The 24,722-nt window shown below is 44.9% G+C and overlaps 1 protein-coding gene across 1 annotated transcript in view; it reads left to right on the forward strand.

Moving 5' to 3' along the window:
- The window catches only part of snd1 (staphylococcal nuclease and tudor domain containing 1), a 165,046-nt gene that overhangs the window by 30,727 nt on the left and 109,597 nt on the right, over nucleotides 1–24,722 (forward strand). Inside the window, exons 12-15 of the mRNA XM_030113574.1 lie at nucleotides 8,798–8,898; nucleotides 10,228–10,338; nucleotides 11,890–11,962; nucleotides 15,605–15,746. Of these exons, the coding sequence (XP_029969434.1) occupies nucleotides 8,798–8,898; nucleotides 10,228–10,338; nucleotides 11,890–11,962; nucleotides 15,605–15,746 (427 nt within the window). The remainder of the gene's footprint in view (nucleotides 1–8,797; nucleotides 8,899–10,227; nucleotides 10,339–11,889; nucleotides 11,963–15,604; nucleotides 15,747–24,722) is intronic.

Consider the following 24,722-nt stretch of genomic DNA (forward strand, 5'->3'; position numbering starts at 1 on the left):
TCCCAGCCTCTCATCACAGTCGTTTTAATCATCCTCATTAATGTTTTTTTAATGACAGAAAATTTAGCCGTAAGCTGGCTTTTGACGACTGAAGCGCGAATAATGATTCTCCTGTTTATTTGTGGTGTTTGTTTGGGGAAATAATGAGCATATGTGTGCGTAATGGGAGTGCAGGGGGACGGTAGCCATACCAAGGTGCATCGGCGACCTCGGCAAAATCCAAGCAGTGTGAGATACGCGACAGTATAACGCGCGCCCGCTTCATACCAAGACTAATGAGCGTGTGCACACGCATGCAGATGAAGTCATTATATATTTCTCTGTGCATTTATTTTGTCGGTTGAAACGCACGTAGAGCAGCCCGCCCCTTAACTGTGACCAATCTATGACGATAATAATAACGGGTGTACTTGAAGGTCTACTTCTAGCACAACATACATGTCTTGGGTTTAATTGTTCTTAACATGTACACACACACACACACACACACACACACACACATCAAGCATTACAACTGGGTTGAATTTCACAATATTTCCTGCTGAGACTGGAGGGTATTTCAGAAGTCAGCTCAGACAAAGCGTTTCCGTCCCGTTCAAAGCCCGAGGCAAGTGGCTGCTTGTCGTGTTTTTCCGAGAGGAAAGGATGGATGATTGTGTGTGTGTGTGTGTGTGTGCGCGCGTCAGAGAGAGTTAGTGTCTTAAGCGTGTTGACTACGCATGTTTTCACCGGAGTGAGTCAGTGGCCCTGTTTACAGTGCGTGTTAAATTGCTTTCCGGGTGATCCGAATCGCATATGCGCCGCTCTGAATCCAGTCGTTGGCTCCACGCTTTGTGCGCTGAAAGGTTTGGATCACCCAAGCTTCCAGTGGAGGCGGTGGCCATTAGGAATGTGTTTGTCCACGCAGAGCGGGGCGGATGCAAATTCAACTTCGGTCACTTAATCAGTGTTTTATTAAGTGAAGAGAACAGTAACCCTCCCAAAGCACGGCCCATTCATAATCCAAATTACTGTCCGAGTCTGTTGCTCCAGCCTTGTCCTCCGACTTTGTTTAATCTTGACTTTATTTTTTTGCTTCGGATCTGGTTTTTACCTGGAAATCTCCATTGTTGCTATTAAGTTTGAGATTATCTTGCTTGCAAAAGTTTCAGGCTGTGATATTTTCTGGAATCTCGGACTCCGTTGAGATGAAAACGCATAACTTTTAAGTTTTTGAGGACTGTTTACTATGTTGTTCAAAACCACTGAAAACACAACCGAAACCCCAAAGTCTGCAGTTTTCTGTTGAAAACAGATGATCTGATACATTTTCTTCTGTTGGCAGTTCCTTTATTTGCCAAATCATATAAATATCATGGTCTTAAGGCTCATGGCGCTGACATGTTTGTCAAGGGAAAAAAAAAGACCAACCATCGTCGAAGCTGAAAGCTACTGTCACACATGACATGCCAAGCACTCCTCCTTTGTCCAAATTAATTGACTTTCTTTCAGTGACTGTAGTTCTTTCAGTAGGATGGGAAATACTGCCAGGTTCTGAGTGCCAATTTTGAGTCCAGCATGAATACCTCAGTGCTTAATGCTCCGCTGGCCTTTTCCAAATGCTTTACAGTGCTTCCTCATGCTGGCTGGAGTTGCAGGCTGCAGCACAAGTCCCCACAATTGATTTCTTTTTTTTTTTTTTTTTCCTATTTTTTTTCAATTTGCACAAACTGCAGACTACATGCATTTTCCCCAGCTTGGTTTAGCACATGCAATACCCACTCAAACCTGTGTAGACTTTCCCAAATATTTACAAAAAAAAATCAAGCAACGGGAAGCCACTGCAGTCTGCCGTGTGTGCTTTCTTGTTCATTATGCATTTTGTCAATTAGCAAAGTGCATGGAACTAGCAGTGAAAACTATGAAAACTGTCTTTGCTGTGAAAGAGTTTTCATAGATGCGCCTTCACAGAGTTAGGGGAAAAAAAAAAAAACACATAAAATCTTGACAGGTACTTTGTTCCAAGGAACTTGGGGACTTCTGTGGATTTCGACTGATTCAACAGCTTCATGTAATCCTTGACAGCCTTGATTGTGATGATGAGATCAGGGCTCTGCGGGCGCCCAACTCATCCTTCTTGTTCCTCCTGTCACTAAAGACAGCTCTTTATGACTGTGGCTGCATGTTCGGATCATCGCCACTTTGAAATATCAATTCGGCAGCGATCAAACGCACCTCTGATGATCCTGCACGACGGATCATGATTCAACAATATAAAACACCTTAAACTTTTGCACAACGCCGCATGTTTGTATAGTATATGCCACCATATTCCTCAGCATTTGATTAGTATTGACGCTGGATCTCCCAAGTGTGTACTTATAGGCTCTTTGAAGTGAGTTAGGTTTAAGTGGGGAGCTCTTGCCCATTTGCCAGCAGTGCGGCTTCCTCTCTTCTCTTGCTGCAAAATCAATAAGAGAGAAGCTCAGGAATGTTGCTTCTTTCCCGTTTCTGTATTGCTCCTAAAACACGAGGTTCAAATCATCCTTCTGTTGCCTTCTATAATTTTTAGATGAAAAAAAAATGCATGTTTTTTGAAGACTTTCTTCGCTGCCTTGACAACTAGAAAGATTCAGTTCATATGAAATAATCACCGGCAGGCAGGCGGGCGGGTTATTTGTATACTTAACCCTCAAAACTGTAATGTTAGTCTATGCTACCTTGTTGCTTGTGTTGTCAAGGTGAATGCAGGTGGAGTTATGCAGATGCAGGTTGCACTCCAGCAGAAAGAGGAGTCCAGACAACCCGTTTGCTGTCGTCTTGTCTCGGAGCGATAAGCTCTACAGAGACAGATTTGGAGCAGTAAGCATTTGTAGAAGCCTCTCGCATCAGTCTTCCTCCAGAAATTCTGCCTGGTTAAGCTCTCTCTTAAGTTTTTTGTTGTTGTTGTTGTAATCACAGCTTGATCTGGAAAACCTCCACATTGTGCAGTTTTAACAATCTCATCAGTTCACAGCTAGCCACACTGTGCAACTTGAATCTAATAAGTTGATTTGATTGAGTTGATTATACACCTTATGCCTGCAGATTTACTGTTACATCAAAAAACGAGCCTTTTTTTTCCACTGTATCATCCAGCTCAAACCGGACTCAACCAAAGCTGATCGGGCCTTCCCACCACAGGGTTGAGTTATCAGATTGACCTCCAAGTATTCCCGCTGGACGAGCTTCTCTGTTAGAGCTCAGGAAGTGCCCAAGAGTGCAATACATTACATGAATTGGGAAACAAGCAGATTTTCCCCTGACTAAACCTTCTGGACGTGACTGAGCATTAACTACCAGCTTTTTTTTAGGCCCGAGCCCCTGGCCTGCCAAGGGCGAAGGGCCTATTGTTTCTGCAACACAGACAACGACTAGTCGAGCGCGCAGCGCTCGACCTCAGGCCTTTCACACTCTCAAAACACACAACGATGACAAGTCGAGCGCGCAGCGCTCGACCACAGACATCATACAACATGTCCAGACACACACACACCGACACGCACTCACACATACGCGTGTACAAACACAAAAACGCACACACACACACGAATTTTCGAGCGCGCAGCGCTCGACCAAGGCCTTTCACACACTCAAACGTACAAAAATGACAAGTCGAGCGCGCGGCGCTCGACCTCAGACATAGGCCAACATGTCCAGACACACACACCCCAAAATGCACTCATACACACGTGTACAAATACAAAAAACGCACACACACTCTCACACACAAACATGAATTGTCGAGCGCGTAGCGCTCGACCACAGACGTTCACACTCTCAAACACCTGACAGACGCGTCGGGCTTGTCGAGACCTTTCCGAAAATATATAACATGTGGGCGAAATAACGGCAGGAAAAAAAAAGCATATTGTTTTTGCAAAAAATATTATTCTTTCTTTCTTTCTTTCTTCTTCTTCTTCTTCTTCTTCTTCTTCTTCTTCTTCTGCTCTTTAAACTGGAATTTGACCCCCTGAACATGCTCGAAAACTCACCAAATTTTGCACAAAATTCAGTTCCGGCGAAAAATTTTTTTTAATATGAATTTCAATATTGGGATTTAAAAATTGGCTCTACAGCGCCACCTGCAAAACCCAAAATGCATTGCGTCGATGGGAGGGAGTCCGCAAAAAACTTTGTCGTACAGCCACAAAATTTGGTATACACATGCGCGTTGTCGGGACAAACAAAAAATATTATTATGACCCCGCCTTCAAAACAGCAGGAAAGCAGCGAGCTGGGATTGAATTTTCAAAATTGCTGAGTCAGCGTTTTCCAGGGCGTCGTACAAAATGTTCGTTTTGATCGCGCGCTTCTCCAAATGAGCTGAAATTTGGTGTACACCATCTACACAAGTAGACAATTAAAAGTTATCCAATTCACAAATCTTCAGATCACGGTTTCCGCGTGGCAACGCCGCAAAGTTGATGTCAAATTTTGCCATTTTTTGAGGGTGACAAATGGCTGCCATTCGTACATAACACATCGAATCTCAACCAAATCTTAAACACTTATTGACCCTTCTAATCTGGACACATTGACAATGACATTTTCAGATTCGGCGTTACAGCGCCCCCTACAGAATCAAAATGAAATCTGTATGGGGAGTCATATTATTAGTTTGTCAGAAATGAATGAAATTTGGCTGATAATTCCTTCATGTGGTCGCGATCAAAAAAGCAAATGGTAACCATGTTGTAATTTTAACGGTGTTGCCGTGGCGATGGCTGAAGTTCCCCATGTTATTCTAATGGGCCCAAGTGAAAAATCTCCCATCAAATCAAATTTACTTGTTGCCATGGAAATGTGCCAAATTTGACAAACATCAATGAAAGAATAAAACGGGGCGGGTCAGGTAAGCAGCGGGCGAGGGCCTTTTGACGCCGCTCGCGGCTTTAATTTTTTTTTCTTATTGAACCCTTATTTTCCTCCTTTGTGAGGGTAGCATGGCGCGTTTGATCTTTTATAAAGCATATCTAATGTTCATATTCCAAAGCCATCTACTTTCCTCGCTTTTTTTGGCCAAGCAGAGACTATATTTGATAGCTCTCAGGGGCTGGGAAGAACGGCGCAATACCTGGCCTGGTCTTTAAAAGCTAACTTTACAGAAGCTCCGGGACTTTATAGCTGTGATCACTTTAACGTGGGCTGATCTCTTGATACTACAGGACTCAGAAGAACGGAATATCACATTAAGGTTCCTAAAATAATAGAATACATTTGTTTTTATATTTAGCACAGTCTCAGTGACTCCCTGCACCTTCTATCTCAAAGCTCCCTCTGAGCTATCCCGCTACGGCAGGCTAAATATGCAGCCCGGCATTTTTCTTTTCACTTGACGCCTGTCTGTCTCCCGACTTTCTCATATATATCCCCCACCCCCATTGAAATAGCAGCGCTTGCATGGTGACATAATCCCAAAAAGCTTGATTTGGCTAACTTTATAAGTAGTGCTTCTTGTGTGCCTGGGTCTCAGCCTCAGCAGGAAAAAAAGTCGAATGGAAATGTTGCATTAAGCCACTTATCAGGGTTGAGCACATTCGGATAATCCCGCGCGCTCAAAGTGGCTCCTGTTATGCAGCTGCTTGTGTAGTACTGTTAGCGACAGAGTCCCCCCCCCCCTCCACCCTCAGCCCCCCCTCCCTTATTGGTGTACATGTGAGCGTGCGAATGCACGAGAATGTCTTTCGCGCAATGTGGTGTTTGATGTGGCTTACGTGTGTTTAACGTGTGTGTGTGCGCGCGTGTGTGCACGGGTTCCAGCAGATGCAGAGCGGGTAGACTGCTTCCTCATCAGGTCCCATGGTAAAAAGATCCAGATGAGGCCTTCTTCTTCTTCCCCCTCGACATTGCACTGTCCCCCCCAGCACAGCTCACTTCATTAAGTGATAGCCAGCTGCGATTATAGCTTGCTAAAACACTGCAGCAACTTAAGCACCTCACATGCGCGCGCACACACACACACACACACAGCGAGCATCATTCACCCACACACTGTTCTGCTACCAAACCTCCTTCCCGTACTCTCCCATCGCATGCACATCCACCATTTTTGCGCGTTCTCCTCCCGTGCTTCGACCTGTTCATTGGCAGATCGGATCGGTGTATTGTTAAACAGGAAGCAGCCGGGCGCTGGGACACGGGGCGAGATGTGAGGTGCGGCAGGCAGTCGGAGCACAACGTAAACCTCCCACACTATCAGGATAAGCTGCCTTTCAGCCGCGTCCCTGTCTGGAAATCCTGCTCTTGCCGAGCGCGTGCTGCGCTGTGATTACGGCGATGATCACAACCGAGCGCATGCACATTTTTAATATCATACCGGCTTGCAAAAAGGCTGTTTTTTTTTTTTTTTTTAAGATTGATATTCCAGCTTGTAAGATGAGCCAGTACCGACTCCAGCGGTCCTGAACTCATCGGTGATCGTCGTAAAATACTTTATATTGCCAAAAGTATTCTGAGCTCCTGAGAGCGAGTCGTTCTTTCACAAATGTTTGTAGATATAGTTTAAAAATAGTAATAATGATCCTGTACTTTATTTTTTGACATTTTCCTCATCAGTCCAGACAGTTTGTGACTTTTAATCCAAAAAGACCATCAGTCAAAGCTACTTGTTGTTTCCATGTAGTGCTGAAAACCTGCTCATCTGTACCTGGTGGAATTTTGGATGACTACAGGGGATACATGTCATTTATTAGCCATCCGTTCATTCATCTTCCGTGCCGCTTTATCCATGATAAGATGGCTGGGGCTGGGGCAGGGGGTGGCCTGCAGCCAAACCCAGCTGCCTGTGGGTGAAGGCAGGCTTCGCTCTCGACAGGTCAGCGGTCCGTCACAGAGACACTTGCAGCCGTATTCCGCTATTTTAGCGTCATTAAACCTCAGATGCTTGTTTTTGGAAGCGAGAGTGTCCACAGAATGTCCATGATAATAAATTCTAAAGAGCATTAACTGGGCATGCGCGTGCTTGTCGTCACGTCAGAAGAACAAACACATTTCATCTCGCGCTCGTCCCGCTGCTCTTATCACTCCCTTTCCTTTTCTAATCCATCCACAGCCTCTCCCCCTCTGCTTCCCTCTCCTCGCGGGGGTTCTTATAGATGGCTCCGTCTTATCAGGAGATCTATTCGATGGCCCGTGGAGAATAGGCCTGCAACTCCTCTAATCTAACATTGCCTGGTCAAAGTTTATATTTCTGTCATCACCGGGCTTAATGGGGAAGTGCGAGCGTTTGGGATGCAGCTTGAGAGCATCAAGCGTTACATTTTTTTTGCTTCTGTCTGAATCTCCCACGCGGACCTCCTCGTGCTGCGTCCCTCATTGAGTTTTCTTTCATCTCGTCTACTTCTCGCCGTCTTTGTTAACACTTTTCCAAAGCTCCTTTTGTCGTCGCTTCCACCTGCTCAGTAATGAGTGTGGGCCCTAAATACAACAAGCCAGAACAATGCAGTGTGTGTTTCTACTACAAGGAAATGAAGGAGGAACATGACTAAATGATGTTTGGATGTGGTGGATTTTGTCCGCTGTCCCGCGAGCGAGACAATCCCGAACCAATTCCGTGGCTACTAATAAGAGTGTTTGTCAGAATTTATTGTAGGTGTTATATTCATGCAGATGGGGAAGAGGAGTGTGAATGCAACTTCAGGCTTCTATTATTTTCATTTTTATGGATAAGAATTCTCTCTAGGCGATTGTGCTCTGCCAGTAAAAACTTTTTTTCTTCAATATAAGTCACATTTGCAACTTCAGTTACAATAATGTGCATTTTAGTGAAAACCGCTGGAAGAGTTTGATGTGGCAGAGGTCAGTCTTTTGACGTTTTTGAAGGATTTATGTGACGGACGAATGAGTGGCGTTCTGGTGATGATCGTCTCGAAATACTTTATCTCGCCATAAACTGTATCCGAGTGCAGCTCGCATTCTCCAGGTGTTCTTTATTTAGTTTTTTTTTTTTTGTGTGTGTTCTCGCTGCCAGAATACACTACCGCTCTCCGTCCTGCCTCGACAGGAGCTCCCCTCCTCCCCCGTCCTCCCCCCTCTGCTCACGTCACCATGTCCTCATCCTGTCCATCTAATGACAGGCAGACATTGTTCTTTCGTGCCCCTGTAATAGGCCTGTCTGCATTGTTGGCGTCTGACTTGTGTCTGTGCTATGACGCCGCGATGCAGAGCCGCAGTCCCGCTCTCTTCTTCTTCTTCTTCATCCCCGCTGCCCCACCTCTCCCATCACGCCCGTCTGACACAGTTGAAGCGCAGTTCATGAATTGCCCCGTCCACGCGCCGCTACGGTCGCATCCCGTCCGCCGGCGTCCGACAGCGCAGGCTTTCCCTGTCACATGCTCGTGCACGCACGTACGCGCGCACACAGCTGAGTGACAATAATGTATCTTCAGGGTGGGTGGTTGGAGTGCATCCCCAGGGAGCTGTGTAGAGAACACACTGTGAAGGGTCATCTGGGTTCCATCGCTGCTCCCCGTGCACGCGCGCGCGCGCGCGTGTGTGTGTGTGTGTGTGTATGTGTATGTGTATGTGTGTGTGTGTGGCCCCAAACACCCACCGTGTGTTAATACTCCTCCTCTGGGGAGATTTACTGTGCTGCCTGATGTGATTCACTGTGACTTGGGGTGACCTTGAGAACTGGGACAAAAACGAAGGCGTGCACACACACACACACACGCCACAACACTCTTCCCTACACTAATTATCATCAGTGCGGGTGTTGCCTCCGCTTTGTCTTTCCACTTCTATCGTATTTTAACCCTCTGGTGACTCCTCTTTGCAGGTTAACGTGACAGTGGACTACATCAGAGCGGCCACCGGTCCAGGAGAGAGCACGCCCGCCTTCGCAGAACGCACCTGTGCCACGGTCACTATTGGCGGCATGTAAGTAAAGCGCCTCATGCCACTTTAGGAGTTTTCCTTGACGTTTCATTCGTTCGGATCAGTGCATGCCACCTTATAAATAGCAAATAATCAACTTTTATTGGCAGAGTCTGCAGCATACAGGCAGCAACACTGATGTTAATGTTAGCAAAACTATTCAGAAGGTCAGATGTTATCAAAACCGTAACACTCCCACACATGTAGCTGGAAGCTGCAGATGCCATCTGATTCTGTGACCATCACATCACAGCACACATGCACACATGGGGCCATACGTTGCTCTCCGTCGGTTCTCTCCCCCTACAGAGGTCGGGCTCTGGCCCCGTCAGCTGCTAATTACAGCCCCGGCCTCAGCCGACAACATCAGCCACTCGGTCTCGCAGATAACAGTTGGCGTGGCCCACCCATGAACGCCGAGGTCGGGGGCTCCGCCACTCAGTGGGCCGGATGTCTCCAGCCATGTGCAGCCATGGCTTTTGGCAAACGGTATTATTTATAATCTCCGTCAGAGTTGTCGGACATTTGGCACCCGGTTGCATATGTTAGGAGAGATGGGCTGCGCTTGAGGCCCGGTGGCCTGCTGTTCCCGTTACATACATAGACCCTTTTACAGCACTGATGTTCTGAGCGTAGTGGAGAACTCACCACAGCTCTTATTCATGTCTCAGCTGTCTCTGCCATGTAATTCCACTCTCTGTCCCCGTGGCAGCTTCACCAGCTACTGCAGGACCCCATGTTCCCCTTGTCACTTATGTTTGTGCGACTCTCGGGGGGGTTTGGACTCCCGCCATTGCCTCGGAATAAATATATGCATCCGAAGAGCCTGAAGTCTTTTCCCACTTCTGGATATAAAGTTTACTTATCTCAACTATTAAGAGTTGCAGTTGTGCTGGTTATGTCATTTCAACCTAAACATTTTACAAACTGGAAAATAATGTTTTAAAGTGAAAATCCATGACGCCATTATTTTCAGCGTTTCTGTCGACTCTGTACACGGCCATCATTTTCAAAGCGTTGCTGTGGAAACACAAAACTTCTGCAGACACGTTCCTGCTGAAAACTGTTATAGTCGGGCTGATGAATGACAAAAGCTCCTTCTTTTCTCTCTCTGACTTTTCCCTGAGTACACTGATAACCAAAGGCTAGAGCTGCTTTATTTCTCAAACATCAGTTCCACTGTGAGGAAGTAGTTAGTGAAGTGTGCAGTGTCAACATTTGGGTGACTTTGGGTTCTTTCGTTACCACCCTGCAGAATTCAGCAAGAAACCAGAAAGTGTGTTTGTTTTTTAAATAAACTGGATCTCTTCATTGTCTTTCCCCTATAACCAGCAACATAGCCGAGGCTCTGGTCAGCAAAGGCCTGGCCACGGTCATCAGATACAGACAGGACGACGATCAGCGCTCCTCCCACTATGACGAGCTGCTTGCCGCAGAGGCACGGTGAGGAACACGCGTCCTTTTCCACACAAAAGCTTCCTTCCACGCTCCGTCTTCACTTTACGTGAACTTGCACGGCTGTACACTCGGCACAAAGGCCCTCTGATGACTGTTAACTCACAGTGAGACATTTCTTTTCACTTCAAATAAAAAAAAAAAAAACACACACATACATGTGCACACGCCGCACGAATCTCTGTTTTGACCTTGAGAAATCTCAGGCTTGGAAAATGGATTGAGAATCAAATGTGACCTTGAGGGTTTTTTTTTTCTCTTTTCCCTCCAAATAGCTTTTGTATTGCCTGTCACATCCAGTACCACGCAGGTGAAGCAATTCACTTATTAGACAGATTTTTTTTTCTTTCTTTTCCAGCTAAATAACCACCCATCACTGCTAGACTTTACTGAGGGAAACATATATTTGCTCCAAAATATTTACTAATACATGTATTGATGAATTTGAAAAATATATATCTGTGCACACATGCACCTTCTGAAGTATTAAGCGCTGAATCAGAGGCTCTCTTTACACAGGCGCTATGAATATAATTATATGGCGGTGCAGCCCAGAGATTTAGTACAAGCTTTATTACTCTCCCATAGATTAAGATCTGCTTGCTATAGGTAGAGCAGATGCAACCACAGCCTCTCTTTATAGGATTAACTCCTTCTCTCCCCTCTCCTTTCATGCGCCGTTACTGCCCACCCACATGCGTTTCCCTGCTCTTTCCCCACACCTGCTTTACCTCCTCGTCTTGACAGCTTGTCCTTATTTCGGCTTCTTCTCGGTTCTGTCCTTTGGTGGCCTTGCTCTTCTGGGTCCTCTCTTTTCCCATTTCTTTTGCTCTGTTCCCCCCTTCATTTTTTCTTGCTCTCTCTCTCTCTCTCCCTCCCTCTCTCCGTCCCTGGTGGGGTCCTATTAGAGTTGATGAGAGGTTTCTCTCTGTAGCCTTTTTATTTTTAGTTCCCACTGCACGAGGCCAGAGGCCCACAGCCTTCCCGGCGCCTCCTCCTGGCTACTAAAATGCACATATGTATATACATGCCTGCATAAATGTGTATGACTTGTCTCGGGGGCACGGGTCTGCATTTCATTGACCGGGCGGTGGCACGATTCCCCCTCCACACCAGCAACCACAGGTCATCCTCGTCTTATTCGGCCCTGGAGGCGCTTAAAGCAGCTCTCACCAACACTGGTCATCATCACTTCGCCCCCAGCTGATTCTAAAGCAGCCTCTCTCATCACTCCGTCCCTCCTCAGCCTCCTGTTCCCACTATAATTTCTCCCTCTATTATAACTCTTTCTCTGACCATTTCCACTTCCCTCCCCAACCCCATTGATTATCTGCGAGCTGAAGCTCCTCCCACTCGTGCTTCTAGTTGAAGCTTAATGTCAGTTCTGGTGGGGGGAAAAAAAAAAACTAAATTTAGCCTCCACATCACAAATGCAGGGCCGTCTCTATGTATAGGCAGCGGTGACAGCCTTAATCCATTTTCTGTATAATGGGGCCTCTTGAACTCTGTGGGAGACCTGTCTTTATGGTTTGACTTCAGGGCCATCAAGAACGGGAAAGGACTGCACAGCAAGAAGGAGGTTCCCATCCACAGAGTGGCCGACATCTCCGGGGTACGTATCCTTCCTGCGCACCGGTTAACACGGAGCAACGTTTACCACTATAAACACATTTGCACCGACAGCGGTTATAATTTCACATTATTAAAACTGGATTAGAAGTCGCCCTGGCAGTGATTCGCGCGCCTGGAAATTCTTCAAAGACGATCCATATCCTTTGACTCACCCTATAAGTAGCCCTCTAAAAATAATCGGCAGCATTAATAAAACCATCAGCGGCGCTCGGTCCTAGCTTGTTTACGTGTGCCCGGGGACCTGATGGAGGCATCATTTGGTTAATGAAGCCTGATTGGGAGTGCTCACAAAATGAACATTAGTGTGGGAAAACCATAAAATCTCTCCGTAACGAGTAATGGGAGATGGGAACACATTCTTTATAAGACTGCCGTTTCTTTTTTTTTGTCCCGATAAGAAGTTCTTTAAATGTTATTACGGCGATTCGTCTTCTCGTCTTTTGTTCACCATACACGTCGGAATAACCGCCGAGCGTCTTCTCAATATGTATTTATGTCTTTTTCACGAGCTTTTGTGGCGTTCCTAATAGCAAATCTGTCGATCTGATGTAATGAGAGAGGAGGTCCTGTGTGACTGTGTGCCGTCGCAGTGCTGTTTTGAACTGGAGTGCACTTAATGTGGCCACATTTTTCAAACTGAATAGCTGGGTTATTCAAGCCCGCATAGAGAGCACAGCAAAGATAATTGTGGTCAACTGGGATCACAATGGGGCGCACGCTAAACGTATGTTTGAAGTAAATTGCCCATTGTAAGTTTGGAACTGCTGTACTTGCTGTTCACTGCTTGTCCTCCTGCCGTCGATGGAGAAAATTGAAGTGGGCAGTTCGTGCCGTTGAAAAATACATTATAAAATGCAGATAATCCGTTGTGGGTTAAGAAATAAATCATAACATCTGATATCAGCCAAATACAGCATTTTTTCTTAAATTTTTCATTTACTTCGACCTTTGTCTCTGTGAGTCCTGCTTGTTGATTGTGGGGCGACACAGGCAAGCAGTGTATTTTCTGAATAGTATGAATATTTGGAGAATACTCATACTGCACGGTTGCATAAATGAAATGTCTTCACCCCAGTTTAGAGCGCTTTAAAGTTATGATTGGAGAAAACGGCTTGTTTTCTTTGGTTTTTCTTCCATTTTCTTGGATTGCCTGACCAACCTGATAAAGTGAAGCAGGTAAACACTCCCTCACCGGCTTCCCACTCATGAAGAAGCCAGGATTCATCCCAGTTCGGAGCCGCATCAGCTGAACCACGTCTCTTTGTGTGGAGGAGGCGGTTTCTTGTCTCTAATGACTGAAAGTGTCATAAGTCCACAAGATAGTCTTTTCAAACAGCTCTTACATTCTTTTTTCCAAAAAATTGTCTGTGTCCTCATGTATCCACGTACTTATCGGCTCCCCAGCTCTCTCACGCACGTGGGAAGCCACTCCGTGAAACACTCCAAACCGAACTTCAGAAACATTAGCGCCTCATTGTCTCCATCACTTGAGCTCCGTTGTAGTACCTGCTCTCGAAGGCTCTGGAGAGACATTTGGGAAAATTAATCAAACTTTTTTTTTTTTTTTCTTTGGGAAGCTCCGAGTGCTTCCACCAGATTTGATGGTCGTATAAATTCAGTAAATTTACAGTTAGAAGTCTTGCAGCAGAGGTGATCCGCCAAGTCTTTAACCTAACAGGGCTGGAGTTTGGCTAATAGGTCCGACGCTGATCTGCACAGGCGCCCTCGGATGTTCCGCCCCTCCACGTCCAGACCGCCGTAACAACCCGATGTCTTATTGTGTCAGCAGGACAAATAAATTACCGGACCTTGTAAAAATAATTATGGCGGGGAATTGTTGTGCTGACTGAGCAAGCTCGTGTATTTCATTAGAGGTTTCAGTGCATTTCTGAGTTAACTTTTAAAGCTTGTTAGTTTTAGCTGGACGAGTTGCTCAGTAATTAACTATGCTAGTGGTGAGAAAACGTATGTTATGTGCTGCATGTGCTTATTGAAGATGGTTTAATTCTTACAGACGTGTTGCTCATGCAGTTTTTCCATCATCGGGTCAAAGCTTAAGCATGCCACCATAAACCCTGTTTTCTCACATCCGTTGTGTCAGATTTCATGATTTGAGGCTCCATGAAGGATAGTTCCCATTGACTGCCAGTAGGTGTGTGTATGTGTGTGTGAGCATGCGCACACTGCCCCGGCTAATGTAATGAGCATTATAATAAAAGGATAAAAATAGCAGCACCCGACATGCTTTTCCCTTTATTCCATATTTTCTCCCCTTCTCTGATGTGTGCCAGCTCACAACTGCATACAGCACAGTCCCCTCATCTCACACACACACACACACACAGTTAGAGAAATTCCCGCAACTATACATCAGCAACCTTTGTTGCGAAAGGTTTGTTAAAAAGGATTATGTACATTGAGTGGGCTGCAGTTAAAATTAGAGCAGAAATAGGTTTATAAACATATGGTGTAGGAGATGTACAGCGCTGGTGGGAGGAGAGTGGATAAAGCACTTGACTCACCTCGTGCCTCTAAAGGTTGCATAATGAGGTCCTCTCCTTTCTCATGTCTCTCCCTCTTTTTTTTTTTTTCTTTCCTTCCTGAACCGAGTTGGGCTGCACAGCCCACACACTGCAGGTGCTGCGATATGTGTTTGTGTGAACGAGAGTGTTTGCTTCTGACGTCTCCCACTCAAGGGGTTATTTTGGATTCCAGTGGGTGGAGTTCAGGTGGTGCAATCTTACGGCTAAAGCACAAACCCTTCCCTCTCAGACTCATATGCTCGCAACCGCCGTGTTTACATGTGTTGATGTTTTTCGGTTCTGGAAGCGCTTTCACTCGGACCGATGTGATTCCTCCGATTCTCCCTGCCTGAACTCTGTCCTCCCCACTCCCATGTCCACACTGCCACACACACACACACACACACTACACTGGACCGTGACTCACTAGTCTGTTGTGCCTACATGCTCATGCCTGGAGTTGGCACGTATTAAAATATTTTTTTTTATCGTTTATGAATCTCCCCCTGCCACTGCACCACAAGTCCTGCTTGAGTACACATGATTTAGCTCCGCTTGTAATTCTGGCCCCGGCGCACACCAATAAGCTCGTGACTCACCCTTTTTTGCAGACGGAGATGGAAGCAAGGAGGGGAGGGAATTATTTTTGATTGCGAGAGGGTTCAAGACGCGTCAATGGGAAGCGGCGCAGACTTCATTAGGCCACACCAGGCTTAAAAACAGCACACACTGTCATCAATAAACCCCTTTAGTCTGTTTCATCTTGTCTATTTTGGTTGACGTGTGCTTGGCTGAGATTTTCTGTTTATACTATATCCAGTTTGATTTGTCACACCTATTTTAGAGTTTTATTATTTTTGTGCACGTATAATTCACTTGAAGTGACTTCGTGAAACCTTGTTTTTCTTCCGACGCATAATTAACCAATCAAATAGATCTTCCTCGCACAGGGTTATCACAGCCACTTTGTTTCACATCTGTCAAAAGTGATTTGTTCCCAAACAGCGAGTCACTGAATCGCACTTCCTTGTAAGAAAGCTTTATGACTTCATAAACGCGGTTATTGAATGTTGTGTTGTCTTTTTTCTTCATTCCTCCAGGACACGCAGAAAGCCAAGCAGTTCTTCCCCTTCCTGCAGAGAGCCGGCCGGTCGGAAGCGGTAGTAGAATACGTCTTCAGCGGCTCTCGCCTCAAGTTGTACATGCCCAAAGAAACCTGCCTCATCACGTTCCTGCTCGCTGGTGGGTATCTCCGACTTATTCACTCCTCGGGAGTTATTTACATCGACTCGCACTCCTTCATAACTTTATGGCACCGCAACATTTATACTGTATCTACAAGCTTCTCGCAGACGGATAGAAATGTAGATGTGTTTGACACTCCTGCCTTCGATTTATTTTAGTTCAGTTGCCACATGCAGCCCGATCTCATCTCGAGTCGACCAGGCCGGTAAAATAGTGCTGTAATAACCTTTAAAAGAATATACCTTGTGAAAATGTGTGTTTTCTCAAAATTTTACTATTTCTCCCAAAAATGGGTACAATTCCAACACAAAGCCAATTTTAATGAAACCGTCTGGTGCAAAATATCATGAAATGTCCAAAGAGCAAAGCATTATACATGTTTTTACAAACGCACCCTGACAGGACGGCTTTGAGGCTGATACTGCTTTGCTGTTGTTCTTTTCAGCATTACAGATGTGTCAGCTCAAGTCTCAGCGTTGTCATGCCCCTTTATCTGGGAAAACAACAACAAAAAATTTCTTTGAAATGTTTCCGTTTTGCTTTGTGGTTCAGCGGGCCGGATGAGACTCTTATTGCCGGCCAGTGTTGGCCCACGGGCCTTATATTTGACACCGCTGACACAGAGCATGAGTGAGCCTCAAGTGGTTTTCTTACAAAAACTTACATATATTTTAAAGTTATTTAAGTTGTAGAGTTAAATAATTCAGGTCTTTAAAAAAATATATATATATATAATTAGTTGATAATTTGCAAGACTCTCAGCAATATCTTAAATTATTAAGATGACGGGCTTCTGTTTTTTTTTAAATGCAGGTCATGATTTTTATAATTAAGACCTCGAGTGTGGGAATAATGGAGTGAACAGTTCCTTTTCCGTTGATGGCTGCAAGCTGCCCGGGTCGTGTCCTCATGCCCTCCTCCAACCTCTCAGCAGCCAGCGCTATCCGGTCAGGGGAGGTGGGCTTGGTATCCGTGCCAAAAGCAGCCCACCAGTGAAGGCGGGGAGCACGTGTTCCCTTTAACCGCACCTTTACCCCGACCCGTCTGGCTCCCCGCCACGTTTGAAAGGAATGCCTCCGCAGACCGCCGCTCGCTAGCAATCGTGATTGCGCTCTGGCCTTTCTGTCAAGGTAGAGGCAGCTTTAAAGTCGAGCAAACAGGCAGCTATTGTCAGGTTTTTAATGCTGTCTGAGTTTGGTAATTTCTTTTATTGCTGAAGTGTGGAAGCTGCTTTGTTCTAACCTTTTGTTCCTTAAGTGTTGCAGAAGGTCAAACTATGAAAACTATGTTCTCAGAATTTAAAGTTGTACCTTTTGGCATTCAACAACAGTCGTGCTTGTTCTTCCACCCAGAGTTTGTTTGTGCCTCCTACTCCGACGGTTTAACAGACGAGAGGTGAGCCAATTAATCGGGTGTCAAATGCACAAAATTGTCTCCCGCTCGTCGTCCGAACGGCTGTGATTTCATCCAGCGTCAAATATCTGCAGCAGGTCTTGGAATTTCTGGAGAGAATAAGAGCAAACGGAACGTATCCCACGACCCCCACATGAATGCCGCATGTTGATTCGTGGGATATTACAAGCGACAGTCTTCACAGCTTGAAAGATATAATTGTCAGATTGGTGGAATGACAGTACGTGTTAGTTGCAGCCTCCCGGAGAAATATGTCCCATCGTTTCTGCCTGTTTTCAGTGTGAGAAAACAACAGTAAGAAGTTCGGTGCGACATGCAGATGGGATGAAATACAGACTCTTTGATAGCAGGTCTAGTCATTTGTTTTGGCTCCTCGACTGTCTTGACAGTTTGCACTAGTAATAAAAACACTGAGACTGTATCTTTGGCAGCCAGCAATGATTTGCACTTGCTCCCAGACCATGGGAATGGCGAGAAGGCTGAGCCCTTCCGCAACGGATGATACTCTTTGTCATTGTTGCAATCAGCGCGCGCCTCGATCCATCTCCATTTCAGTCAGACGTTTTGCCAGCCGCTCAGTCCCTCTTCATTTCCTGTCAGACAAACACCCTATATTTCTCCCAAACACACGGATTCAGTTTAATTATGCGTGGCTGAATCACTGACGCAATAATTAATTTTCTAATTTTGCATCTGATTGTCTTTGCACTCCACTGATGGTTTCTGTAATTACTTTTTTTTTCTTCTTCTAATGTATTCCCTGCCTTTTACAAGATGTATCGACATGACCTCAGCCAATCAGCCATCTGCACATAGGACCATGTCATTATTTTTTTCTGCGCTGCTTTTTATGTTTAACACTCACCCTTGATAAGAGTGCTTCATGCAGACACACACAAAACCTTTATCAGGTGTGTGTGTGTGCAGGGGGGAGTATGTTTACACACTCTAAATGTCGAATTGATTTTATTCAATCAAACATTATTAACAAGTGGTTAAAAAAGAGAAAAAAAACACACACACACCGGAGATGAAATGAATGGGATTTCTCTTGTCAGAAATGAGATGACCTCTGCTGTCTTTAGTACACTCATTAATCAGGATTAATAGTGATTGATACAAATGACCCCCTTCCTTTGTTTAACTTCTTTTCCAATTGCATTCCGATGACTTTTATTTTTTTCCCCTACAGGAGTGTGTGTGTGTGTGTGTGTGTGTGTGTGTGTGTGTGCCTTTTCCTATCCTACCCTATCATGTTTTTGTTTTCCTTTTATCTGGGATGTTCTTGAGATAAAATAGTCCGTCTGGTGGGTCGTGGCCTCAATGTTTTCATGTATATATGTATGTTGTATGCGTGTTTGTGTGTGTGTGATAACTGATGTCAAACCCTTAACCATACATGAAATGAAGCCCTTAGGCACAAAGAGAACCCTTATTATCTCCCCACCTCTAATCTCCAAGCGCTCGCTATCTCCTTCCACTTTTTTCTCTTCCCCCCCCCCGTCAAAGTTATCTTCACATGTTTTATTCACCCATCTGCACCACGGGCTGTGTTTAAAATGACACATAGGATAAATGGGCCGCTCCGGGCCTTTTGTGTTTATCTGTGTTTCAAACGGCAGACGCCCCGCGGACGTTTTGTTTTCCGTAAGCTATTGCATACTGTTGACAGAATATAGGCTGCGTTGAGAGCAGTTATTTAAATAGACCTGTCATTACCGTGCATAATATAACACTCCCAACGGTTCCAGCAGTTATCCACGGGGGATATACATACGTATTACGTGCAGAGCATTTTTGAGGGGGTGGGGGGGGGGTGGGGGGGGGGATTGCGTCTGGTGACGGTTGTTTCTCCCATGGCTCTCCAAGCTGGATCTGACTCCAGATGACTGTGGGGATAGACGTGTTTACACCCTCGACGGATCCTTCCATGATGTACACAAATGAGAGACCGTTGCCATCTTTTCATAGCTTTTTGACATTTTTTTTTTTCCCCTCAAAACGTGAATCCTTCGGTTTTACAACTTCATTTCAATTCTTTTTCAAGGTCAAGTGTTCATATTTTGACACCCCCTTCATTTTGTGTGAAGGAGAAGAGAGGTTCTCCAGAAGTGGAGTCCTCCTCTCTGATTTGCATGGAGCGCCGGGTAAACAGCGGCTTCGCTCAGACAAATAACAAATGGATTCAAAAAGAAGTAGTCCTGCATTAGTCATCGGTTTCATTTGCAATATTTACTTCGTTCTGTATTCATCATGGCCATTTTTTTTTTTTTTTTCAATTCTTCTCCAGTGTTGTGGGAGGCCATTAAAGAACAAATTGTTTACAGTAACGCCGCAAATGAAAGGATCCCCTGGCAGCGAGCGTTACGACACTGCCAGTCATCATCACAGCACCGAAACAAGATGCAGGCATCTTTGAATTTGAACGCCCAGCATGCATAGCCACCAGTGTAATTTTTTTTTTTTTTTTTTTTTTTATTATTATTTTATTCATTTAGTGATATTCTTTGGCCTGGTTTAACACAGTTTTCTGTTTGTCGAGGAAGCTCAAAGCCTCACCGTCTCTCTCCTTTCCCGGAGTTTTCCTTGATGGATAAAAACGGAGGGAAACCGAGGGCGCAAGCAGCCAGAGAAGCCCCGGCTTCAAAGCGGGCCGGAGGTGTGCCTCAGGAGTTGAAGGGTAGTTCCCTTTACTCTCCGCCGGCATCACCTTCCCCTTTCTTCTTGCTTCGCTCACAGGGCCTCTGCAGTGTCACTTCCATGTGCAAGTTTGATAAAGGGTGAAAGAGATGTCCTGCTCCTTGAAGAAAAGCCAAGGGGTGTTACTCAGGAAGGTTGTTTGGAAGACTGCGGCGAGGGCGATGAAAGGCGGAGCAGGAGTAAAAGACGCAGAGGCCAAAAGGACAGATCGTAAAGAAACAGGATATAAAAAGAGGAGACACGCCAAAAAAAAAAAAAGAAAAAAAAAAGTACAATTGATGTGAAGTATGTGGGTTTAAAGGCATATTGAAGGGAAGAGGAATCAAGCAGAGAGAAGACTGTAAAAGTTTATTGGCTTCAACTCCTTTGACGGAGTTTGAAATGAAGGCCACAGCAGGTGAAGTGAACTTTCAAAGTTACTCAGTCAGGTATGTTGAGCAGCGGACTGTCAAAAAGATGAAACACCCATCACTCGGACACAAAGATTTACAGTGTCAGCACGGAGCATTAGCCATCATGCGGCGGGTGGCTTCGTGCCATTTGTCTGATTTTTGATTTCTGTGTGTGTGTGTGTGTGTGTGTGTGTGTGTGTGTGTGTGTGTGTGTGTGTGTGTGTGTGTACCTGTACACGAATACACACCTCGACATTGTGTGAGGGCAGATGATGGAGAAATGGAGCAGAAAATCTCCAGTCTGAGTGCAAAAGAAACTCCCAAAGTTTCCATATTAGCAAGCTAAAGTGAGAGAGAACGCCAACAAGTGTATCTGGTGCTTATGAGCTCCATATAAAACCGTTCTAACGTGGGACTTTAGCACTACATGTCATCAGGATTCACACATCTCTCACAAACCTGGGTTCTTTTAATCCACTCAGACATATTTTAAAGCCCGCTGCATAATAAAGCTGCTTGTGAGGGGGAAAAAAAGACGTAGTAATAGTTTTAGGCGATAACTAATTTGTTGTGAATTTACTGCGTGACGCGTTGTAATCTTAAAACTAAACAGTCTACAAGCTGTATCAGCCTATAGACAAATCAATCATCCACCGCAGCCATTCGGCGTCTGGGCGAGAGGGGGAAGTGTCTTGCCCACAACTAATATTTTACTTTAATAAATAACAAAGTGAGTTTGCTGAGATATAAATAAATGATGGATTATGCTGCATTATTCTGCTGCAGTGAAAGTGCCACCCAGTTTGTGCTCTCGGACTCCAGGAAAAAAAAAAAAAAAAAAACAATGTTCCACACTTGTTCCTAGTGCCGGGTTTCACATATCTGATGCGGAATAGTCCCGATCCAGAACGTTTTCCACAAATCAGATAAAGTTCCGTGTGGGGAAAAAAATCATTCCACTGTTGTGTGTTTTTGAGGAACGTAATCTGGAGTCTGGTCTGAGGTAATGAGGCCTTACATTAGAGCGCTGTAGTGAGATGACGGCGAGGGAGAAAGATGGATCGACGGGATAAAACAGAGACGCAGCCAAAGAGTCTGAGGATTTCATAGTGAACCGGCTCGATCCTCTCCAGCCTCGCTTTTACCCACCTGCATCCTTGAATCGGCGCCGGAGTGTCAGTCCGGGCGGCTATTAAGTGGATGAGTATTCTAATAGAGGACAGTCGACGATGGAGATTAACAAGAACGTTTCATTTAAATGATAGCATTATGACGAATAAGTGAGTGCAGGAGCTGAACACACACACACACACACACACACACACACACACACACACACACACACACACACACACACACACACACACGCAGCCCTCCCTGCCTCTAGTTTGTTTGTTTGCCTGTCACTGTGCTAATTATATCCTGCCAACAGCCTGTCAAAAATCAAGAATTAGTAACTTAGTAACACTTAAAAAAAAAACAAAAAGACACTAATGGCATTCACACTGAGCCGCCTGTATTTCGCAAAGTATCCATTTATACCTGCAGACGTGCCGAACAGCAAGAGCACAAATGTCTGACGGGTTATGAGTGAAAAAACGCGGGAAGCTAATCAATATGCACATTATTAGCCGAGGAGTTTGCGACGTGATATATATTGGTGCATATTGCAGCAGCGGCGCTAATGCGACACATCACCGCATAACCCCCCCCCAAAGACCCGTTTCTACCAGATGTAGCTTATTATCTGCGTCCGGTGGCAGAGGAAGAGAGGTCGACTCAATCCTGTTCTCCATATGTTGGGTCAACTGAAAGCACATTCAATTACAAAGAGTAAAAAAAAAAAAATATATATATATTTATTAGAGAAGAGGAGCCGCTTGTGGGAAATGAACGCGTATGAATTCATCTAATTAGTTTTGGTTTGCGCGAAGAATTAGAACTAAAATGTAGATCACGGCGCCGCTGAAAATTTACATATTGCCCGCATTACGTGTGCATCTGCATTTTTTAAAATTTAATTGAGTCCTAATGACTGCGCGTTCGAACGGCGCTGTTTTCATCTTCCCGTCGCGATTAATAATGTCCAGGTTGTAAATAATGAACATGCTGATGCAACTGGAAGTGGACGAAGGGGAGGCAAGTTGGAAATTCACACATCCGCATCGCGGGCATGGTCTTTGGCGGGGCTCGTCTCGTCAGAATTACCTGAGCAGGAGTCACTATTTCAGAATTGAGATAACATTTACCACCTCTCATTGGCAGAGCAAAATGGGTAAGAAATAAATGTATATAGCAGCTCTAATGGAGGGAATCTATTTGAGACACAATGTCAGGCGATTGGATTTTATCCTTCATATCTCATGTGTCTTTTCTTCCATTGATTTGAGGAGTGTGTGTATCAACGCCCGGCTGTTATTGAGAGTGATAGCGGGAGAAAGACGAGCGCCGGGACGAATTTGTAAAGGAGCAGGTCCAGACGGAGGGAGAGAGAGCTACAGCGTGCATGTATGACTTGAGTGATAAAGGTGTGAGCTGAAGAGGGGAGAGCCGGATCACAGATTAAAACACTCCGTTCTTCTCCACAGGATAAACGCTCTACAGAGAGGCAGGAATAAGCTGCATGGCGGGACATGAGGGGGGAAATGATCCAAGCCCACGGTCGTAATAAATTATGCTCTTAGCTTTTCCCCCTCCTCTTTGGAATCGGGTATGAGAATTTTGGGAACAACATAAATTGCTTATTTCATGTCTTTATTCAAACGTTGCAAAAAGAAGCAGCCCGGCGCCGACGCTGACGGAATCCTAACCGACGTCTTTTCCAAAAAACGCACCGCGTCAGAACGATGAGTGCATGTCCCGTCCGTGTCCGAGATCTGATAAGATGGATACCCCGCAGTTTGACCCAGATGTTTATCCCGCCGTCGGGCCAGAGCCGCATCACGGTGCAGGTAAAAAATTGGCGGCGCTAAGTGACTCCCTGGCTCGGTCTAAATGCTGCAGGGAGGCGACTACAGCCAGTGCGAGTGCGGTTTGGTCATTTAAGGAGAGCGTGCAGTGTGCGACTGCAGATAAGTCTCTGACTTATTTTATGGGGACTTCTCATCGAGGATTATTACATTAATATTTGACCTCCTAAAACATCCTTTTTTAGGGCTACAAATCCCTTTTTTCCTCAGTGTAATAACATATTTTAAGGATGTTTTTACATATTTAAAGAGCTTTGCCTGACTTAGGAAGTCTCTCCTGTGGGCCTCTAAAGCCTTTGCATTGTGTGGGCTATACAATTAAACTCTTTATGTATTACATTCAAGAGACGTCTATTTCTGTGGATTATGCTTCGGGAAAAAACACAATTCCAGCCCTTATCATCGCCGCGGCCAACCCAAGCAGAAACTCAAATATCTCCGTCTCTGCAATTACTTCACACACCAGTTTTAGCCAACAGTGTGCAGTATTTACTCCTCCCTCCGTCTGCATCCCTCATCTCTCCTCCTCTTTATTCTGGCAGTGTCGTAGCTCCAGTGTCCCATGTGGAAGCCCTGTCCTGGTCCACTTCTATAAATACCTTCAAATGATCTTGGTGACCGGTGTCCCCTCCTCCTCCTCCTCCTCCTCCTCTTCCTCCACCACCACAATCTCCCCTCTCTAAATCAAAGCTTTACTGATTTATGCTGTCTATTTACATATTTAAACAATATTTAATAGAAAAGCTGCTATAAATAAGATACTCATTATTCATCCAACCCAGGAATGTCAAACAAAATATTAAGAATGAACTATCGAATGACACATTTCAAAATAGCTTACAGCTTAAAGCAGATTTTTATTGCATTATTTATGTCTTCAGAGACTTGAAACATTCGGCCAGAAGTGTGGTCACAATTACTTGTCAAATCCGTGCTCTGTTCACACGGCATTTCAAGTAAAGATGCATTTTTGTTTCGGAAACGTTTTGCATTTACACGGCAACGTTTTGAAAACGACGTCTGTTTACGTGTAAATGGCAGAAACACGGAACATAATGTAGCAGGAGTAGCGTCTTTGCCGTATGCAGGGAGACTGAGTCTGAGAAAATTGCATAGTGTTTTCAAAAAGTTGCATTTTCAGTGACTTTGAGCACCGTTTTCATATAAACAGACACCTAAAATGTAATGAAAGTTTTGCGTTTTAACTCAAAAACTTGCTGTAAAGAAGACCTGATGTTGCGTTCATTTATGCAAGTTGTACAAAACCTCATAACGCCCCTTATTCCTTAACGATTTAACCGTATACACAAATTGTCATGATTATAAGAAATGTTTAATTTTCTGTGGAGCTACATGAGTTTTACAGTTCAAAAAAAAGAAGGAAAAAGAAATTGCATGTGATTTATAAGCTCACCCCTGTGCGTCGTAGACCTTTATGTCTTACAGAAGCTTGACTCAACAGTTCTTAATAGCTCCTGGGTGCTGACTGTCCTGTGGCC

This window comes from Salarias fasciatus, chromosome 17 (genome assembly GCF_902148845.1).
Source record: "Salarias fasciatus chromosome 17, fSalaFa1.1, whole genome shotgun sequence".
In the NCBI taxonomy this organism is placed as follows: Eukaryota; Metazoa; Chordata; class Actinopteri; order Blenniiformes; family Blenniidae; genus Salarias; species Salarias fasciatus.